This window comes from Papaver somniferum, unplaced genomic scaffold, assembly GCF_003573695.1.
Source record: "Papaver somniferum cultivar HN1 unplaced genomic scaffold, ASM357369v1 unplaced-scaffold_131, whole genome shotgun sequence".
Taxonomy (NCBI): Eukaryota; Viridiplantae; Streptophyta; class Magnoliopsida; order Ranunculales; family Papaveraceae; genus Papaver; species Papaver somniferum.
In genome coordinates, this window is record NW_020622270.1 from 174,143 (window position 1) to 181,949 (window position 7,807).

The window sequence follows — 7,807 nt, forward strand, 5'->3', positions numbered from 1 at the left end:
CTATTTTCTTTGTAGTTGTGTACTATGATCTTACTTCTTCTATCGTATTTGAGTACTATCTCTCTAAGATTTTATTGAGACTTATCTCCGATAATTAAGATATAAAAAATAATTACATCAGTTACCCGTCTCAGACTTTTGTGATCCGGCAGTAACTTCTTCTACTACCATATAGTTAAGTTATTGTGAGGTGACTAATATTACTAGGTTGCTCTTCAGGAGTATAAAACCAGTGGATTAGTTGGTTCATGTTCACCTTGATTTATAAAAAAAGAGAACAAAAGAATAAAGGATACACATGTCTTTGGGAGACAGACTTGTTTATAAGTCTTTGGTTTTACGTCGTAGTAACTATTAGTTGTGGGTGAGATCATCTAAGGGAATCAAGTGCGCAGAATCCGGCGTGGTTCAAAAGGCGTAAGGAGCGTGAATGTACCTTAATCGGTGTGAGACTTGGTTAGGGCTCAACTACATTCATGTCTGAAGTTAACTTGTAATAGGCTAGTATCTGTAGCGGCTTAATACAGCGTGGTGTTCAAAGCTGGACTAGGTCCCCGGGTTTTTCTGCATTTGCGGTTTTCCTCCTTAACAAATTTTTTGGTGTCTGTGTTATTTCTTTTCTGCATTATATTTGTTTATATAATTGAAACATGTTGTGCATTATTCAATCATTGATATCTTTCTTTATTAAGATCGCTTCATAAGTTGGTGCTCTCGGAATTATACTGTATTTTTAGTCCATACAAATTGTCGAACGAATTATTTGGTGTGGTTGTTATACCATCGCTTTTTCAATTGGTATCAGAGCAGGAAAACACGCTAAGACCTCATAAGTACGTGCTATGGACAGAAGTGCCATCTCTATAAACGTCCCGCCGGTCTTTGAAGGCTCGAATTACTTATGGTGGAAAATTGTTATGCGCGTCTCCAAGCGCGTGATTTTAAATAATGGGTTTGTGTAGTTAATGGATATAATCCTCCAATGGTTACAGTAGATGGTGTATCTATTAATTGCAAAGAATATTGGTGCGTATGATGATGTTGAGATTCTTGCTGCAAAGCAAAATTCTGACATATTAAATGCAATCACCCATGACATTATCCCAGATCTTCAGCACCATGTGACTATGAGCACTCGGTATAAATATGCTTTGAGATATCTTAGAAACTGTATTTGAAGAGAATACCTCTGAGAAAGAAGCTAGGCTAAAATACCTAAATTTTTTATTGGGAAAACCTTCGAATGGCTGATGAAGATTCATTTGATGATTTTAATCACAAAGTGTCTGAAATTGTTAATGCATTTTTTGCATTAGGTAAGACTATTCCTAAAAAGGACATTGTGATGAAAATTCTCAGATCGCTGCCAGCTAGATACGATTCTAAGAAACATGCCATCGTTGAGGGAAATAACCTTGAAGAACTTTCCATAAATACTCTTGAAGCATTTTCCAGAAATACTCTTGTTGGAAAGCTAAAGATTTTTGATCTTGAACTAAGTAAGACAGAAAAACTCGTGTGTCGTGCAATACGATTATTGCACCTGATGTAAATTCTCTATATTCTAATTTGATTGATATGAAGGATGATAATTTCTTTAACTCTACTCTTTCATTGTTCGTATAACATCTAAAGAAAACGCTTAGGCGAAGAAAAAGAAAGTCCCGCAAAAAATCTTCCTCATCAATCAATGAAATAGATAAAAAAAGGTTCATAAAGATTATGATAATGGAACTTGTTCCAAGTGCTACATATATGGTCATCATATATTTAGTTGTCCCAATAAGGAGGCGAGTGAGAAAACAAAAGCATGGATGGAAACCCTTGACTACTGTCTCGAGGAAGAAGGATGTGAAAGTTCTCTCACTTCTGATTTTGAAAAGTATATAAGTTGAACTTTGATGCAGTATACAAGTTCCTATAAATAATTCTCCAAGCTTTGTTTTCTTTGATTTGAGCATTGATTCTCTGTCAACTATGATTTATGACACAAACCCTAGTCTTTATTTTGTAAATCAAAGTTGTCAAGACAAGTATAATTTGATTGACGGAAAGGAAATTATTTTTGAAATGAAATATATATTTGTTGAAATTCCAGATTACGTAAGTCAGATTGATAGCAGAGACTTGGGTTATGTACATGATGGTGGTTATCAAGGTTCTCCAAATCTTGTTAAGGAATTTTATGCAATATGCATTGTATGAATGCTGACAAATATAAATTCTTCACTGTGATACGAAGGCGTTGCTTTGAATTTAACAGAAGTGTTATTGCTTTTCTTTAACTGTAATCTTGAACACACCTTCCTACCCCGGCATGATAGTGAAGAAATTACTAACAAGGACAAAATTGCTGAAATTCTTGGTGGGGGAACCTGGGAAGGAAAAAAATCTTCTTATCAAGGAACTTCCAGAGAGTATCTTAAATTCTTTGGAAAAATTATTTTACCAAATCTGGCACCCAACAATATGCACAAAGTAAAATGGAGTCAAGACGTGGTTATGTTAACATATAATATGTTAATTGGTACTCCTAACTTTGATTTTTGTGGTTTCATTATCAGACAGATGATAAGAATCTGGAGAAGCGGGAAAAGCATGGGTTTTCCATGTCATATTACCAGGATTTATAACAATTTTTAGATTGTTTCCAATGATTCTCAAAGTCTGGTTCCTAAACCTCACAATTATTCAATCATCAACAAAATGAGAGGTCAAGGAGAATGTAGAATGCATGTTGATGTTCCTTCTGGAGGCACTCCACAAGATCCAGACATTGAAACCTTTTATTGAAGGCTTCAAAGAAGAAATGAACGTCTTGAACATCAACTTGAGTATGTGTTAAAGCATAGCTCGGTTGAACCCACCAAGCGTTGGTATGTCAAGTTTGATTGTCATATTTTAGTGAATCAAAACTCATCTAAGAGTCGCTTGATTATTTATTAGAGACAACTTCTTTTAGGTTAGACTAGAAATTCTAGGAATGTTGAGACATACAAGTATTACTCGAATATTTAAAGAACGTGAAGAAGCAACAAACTATAATGACGACATCATCCTTCCTCTTGAGGTTAGTTATATTGACTTGAACTGTTTCATTCCTAACGTATCTTTCAAGTTGTGATATATTGAAAACATAATTGCGAAGTTGTGTATGAGACATATTACTCTAGTAGTGAGACATGATCATATGATCATAATATTAGGGAATTAGACTACGAAGTATAACGCATATCTTTTGGACTTCGTAGATATGACATCGACATAATCTTATATTTTTGTTATGATTATGTGAATGGATTATATATGGTGAAGATTTCATCATATGAAATAATGTTTTACATTCGTTTAAAGGAAGTACATTCATGAATTTATTTAATTATGAATCAAAAGGGAATAACTAGGATTATTGGTACGGCTATTCATTGCAAATCTTTGGATTACCAATATGTGTGAGATGGTAGAACCGATAGTAACTTTGTTATTTATCTTGGTATAACTAATCACAATGCCGGACTTATGATTTTGTATGACTAGTTTTAACTAATTAGTGTAACCGATCCTAAGTAATCACCATGAGATGGTATGATCAATATTTGTAATTGGTGTGACCGATCCTAGTAATTAGTGTGACTGATCACAGAGAGTTGTGTAATCGATCCTTGTAATTGGTGTAAGCGGTCCTAGTAATTGCTGTAACTGATCCTGGTAATTGGTGTAACCAATCCTAGTATAACTGGTGTGACCAATCACAAGCAATACCATCAATATATAGTAACCGGTCCTGGTAAATGATGTAACTGATCCTGGTAACTTGTGTGACTGATCACAAGTGTTTCCATAAGTAAGGTATAACCGATCCTTGTGTTTGTTAGAACTGATTGAACCCATGAATGTGTTTTGATAGTTTGATGAATCACATAGTAGTCTTGGAATACAGACGAACCAATTCTAAACTTGTTTGGAAGTGTGGAATAATCGACTCCAAGAATGTAAATATGAAAGAGGATTTACATAAATAAATGTCAACATACTTTGGATAACCAAAAAAGAAAAGAAAAAAAATGTCAACATACTTTGAACGTATACAATACATGTTATCTTTTATTGTTCAAAGATATTCCTAGTACATAAGGAGATCTTGTTCAAAATAAAGTAAGAATCTTTTAATTAAGGTTGTTAGTTTTATATGCTTTAATTACCAGCAATTAAATGCACATCTCTAGAGAATAAAAATTAGTAATGTGCATTTACTAATTGGATATTTCTATTGAGAAATTTCGAAAATATTGGAAAACGCATTTATTGGAATTGGGAAAACCGAATGGCATTTATTGCATATCTTGAGTAAAATTTCGGTTTTGGAAATTTCTTGTTGTCCAAACATCCTTGGTCTATAAATACCTAAGTTTGCATTTCTAGCAAATTATCCTAAGAGTCAGGCGAACTTCATCTTTTTGTTGTTTCTGGTGCAGCCGTCTATCCGGAGTGGAAAGTACCTTAATTAGGCGAAATCTCTTACGACCGCTCGTTTAAAGACTTCTGTAGGATCAAAAATCTCTACGAGTACCGTTGGTGGGAAACTAGATAATTGCAATGTTATTAATTTTCGATTGATTTGATTGACTAACGGTTGTTGAAACTTTTATTGCACATAGTTTGTTTATGTTTGAGAATCTTCTCTTCTGATATATTAATACATTTTTGTCACTAAAATTGACAAAGGAGGATATTGTTAGAGAATATCTTCGTTGAACCCACCAAGTTGTCACTAAAATTCACTTAACTTAAAAATGACCCCACCGCTTAGTAACAATGAATATAAGTTGTTAGCAATCTTCTAATATAGTCGTTGAAAACACAGCCGACTGCCTGCCCTCTGCCAGATCGAGTAGCTAGATGACTCTTTATCCAATTGATCGATAACAAACTTCCAAATATTAAATAGAGTCATTCAAAACCTAAGCAACCACATGGACACTCCTTATTTTCGAAGTATCAAGTTTATGTCACATCCAATTTTTCTCACAAACTTATAGTGGGCCAAATTTTGGGCGACTACCGTGTTGGACAGGGACTATCGCATGGTATCCTTACCTGATAACTCTGAATGTCAAATTCACTCGACAAAGCCCATCCTTAGCTAAAATCGACTTTAGACAACGATTTTGGCGGGTCGACTAATTAAGGTTTTCTTTTAGTGGTAAATATTTCTAGCATGTAAACAATGATCCGCAATAAGTACCTTTTTTTTCTTCAAATATAAGACCCTCAAAAAAGACATCTCATTTAGTCTAGCATTGTATGATTTTGATTTCTCAAATCGAGAGTACTCTTTTGGCAGTACATTTTTTCCCCCTAAAACACCAAACTATACTCTATCCATATAACTTTAACCTAGAAGGAAGGGTTTCCCAATACTCATACCGTGTCAAGTAGCTAAGGATGATAATCTGAAATCTCCCTCAATTGAGCTATCTGTGTAATTAATTAAACTTTAATCTCGAATTCAAAATAAATCACAAATTTTTCTAGCCTGCAACCTGCGTAAATTAGGATCTTCTTTACCGTTCGTCCAAAATTCTTGATCATTTAAAGGGATTGTCTATCTACACATGCTGAATAGATATTTAGACGAATATTTAATAGTAAATAAACCTAGTATATATAGATTCACGAGTTCTTATAATAACGTTGATTAAGAAACCTCAATTATAAATAAAGGCAAGAGTTTATAAATAATAATGTTGGGCCAAATGTATAAAATTCATCAATCCTGATGTTGAAATTTCAAGAAATACACTTTTAGATCATGTATGTTTAATCACTGACACTTATCATTATAACCGGGGCCTCCATAGTAAAAACCGTAACCATTTGTACCATATTTGTCGTCGTCAATCTTCAAACCATAGCAATCTGGGTTCGTAACTTGTATCACAATATTTTCTGGGTCCTTGGCCATAAAATTTTCATTAACTACTTGAACCCAATTAAAATAACTCGATGTTTCCAAACCACCTTCCGAAGGGAAATGACCGCTGCCCATTTGAGTCGATGTATGTCGTCCTTTACTTTTCCAATTAGTGATTTCTCCACCCCAAATTACTCGTGTTGCCCTTTTTGATAATTCTGTGAAGAGAATACTTGGATAATAACCAACAAAAATACCTTGTAATTGTACCCACCAGTGTCCACGACTTTGGTCCTGCCAAATCATGAATGTTTACTTTTAGAAGTTGATAATAGGATATGTGAGTTTGATCACTTCTATTTTGTTACCTTGTGTATACTAAAGGTGGCATCTTTTTGGCTACCGTTGAAGGTGGACACCTCAGTGAAATTGCATCCAAGGCCAATAATTGACGATATGTGCACAAAACCATCACAAATGAGGTCGTAACAACCCGAGCTCTTGTATCCATCATTCTAAAACAAATTAAAATTAACAGCGAGATCTTTTTAAGAAAACAATACTAAAAAATAATCAATGGCCTTCCAAGACATCTTTGTCACCAGGCGATATCATATAACAAAAGAGGTGATTTTAACTTACCGTCCAGGATATGAAAAACCTGGTATAGTCGTCACCGTGTAGTTTCCGAGAAACCTAATTAAGAAGGTGGAAGTTTAATGGTACCCTATAGGAGGTTATAAATTCGTTTATATATTATTTTGAATGGATACTTACTTGCCATCCAGTTTCAATAGTGTCGGGACCGGCTTTAACCCAAATTTGGGATGTACTCATTTCATCGTATATTTCAGTAACTGGTTGCCAAAGATTGATTTTTGCTTGTGCTCCTAGAAAATTTCCCCCCACCTCAATGGTTGTGTACTGTGAAAACACATATGTGGATTAATACTACTATATATGCACACACAAAAAATAAATAATAACAACAATGATATGTGACTATATATACCTCATGACCATGGCCGCGATCAACATCGTCTTGTGATGTCACATTAGTCTTATAAGGTGAAAATTTTAGAGGGATATGTTTACGCGAAAGTGTGGGATCGTAGTTTTTTACTTTCCTTCGAATAGGGATAGTTCCTTCTGGACATATTCCATAATTATGCCAAGTTTGTGTAAGTTGATATGTCCCGAAATTATCCGATTTCATTCCTTTCGGATGCGAACTTGGTGCCATCTGTTTCATTAAATAAAAATAAGGTAAATTCTTAGGAAGTTTTTTCGTAAGAAATTTTTTACAATCTTGAAAACATATATTATGAGGAAAAATATATAAAGTAAAAACAAGTATCAAACCTGTATTGTGTGATTACAAAGCAAAGGATGACTAAGACTCGGTTGTCTATAAATATCATAACAATCAATAATCTCATCAGTTTCAACCTGTAAGATAAAAATCAACGAGATAAGTATGTGCGCAAAAGTTAAAGTATACGTCTGGAAGCATCAAATTAATAGGACATATACTCCTCGGTGTAACTAAAAATAATACATTTCACCTTAATTGTTTTGATTATTGATTTATTCACTACATTTTGAATTATTTTTCCTTGAATTAACTCCTCATGAGTGAGACTCATTAATATGAGAATCCAAAATACTAAGTCGATAAACGTCAACATTATAATTATTCAGTAAAATTCACAAATGCAATATGGTTTATGGAAAAGAGTGATCATAAGATTATATATATGTAAGATGTGTATGATTCGTATAAAATCTTATTCATTTATGTAGTATCTGATTTTATATAGATTACATCTTTATTTAATTTTGATATATTAATATTCAAAAAGATATATGACATAAATTTCATAAGATTCTTGA

The 7,807-nt window shown here is 33.6% G+C and overlaps 1 protein-coding gene across 1 annotated transcript; it reads right to left on the reverse strand.

The window, feature by feature from the left end:
- Nucleotides 1-5,725: 5,725 nt before the first annotated feature.
- Nucleotides 5,726-7,606, reverse strand: LOC113332374. The gene is made up of 7 exons (XM_026578921.1): nt 7,480-7,606; nt 7,277-7,363; nt 6,927-7,157; nt 6,692-6,838; nt 6,557-6,610; nt 6,283-6,429; nt 5,726-6,208 (listed from the first exon to the last, which is right to left on the reverse strand). The coding sequence occupies exons 1-7, from the start codon at nt 7,600-7,602 to the stop codon at nt 5,825-5,827; spliced, it is 1,173 nt and encodes a 390-aa protein (XP_026434706.1). The 5' UTR covers nt 7,603-7,606; the 3' UTR covers nt 5,726-5,824.
- Between the last annotated feature and the right edge of the window lie 201 nt (nt 7,607-7,807).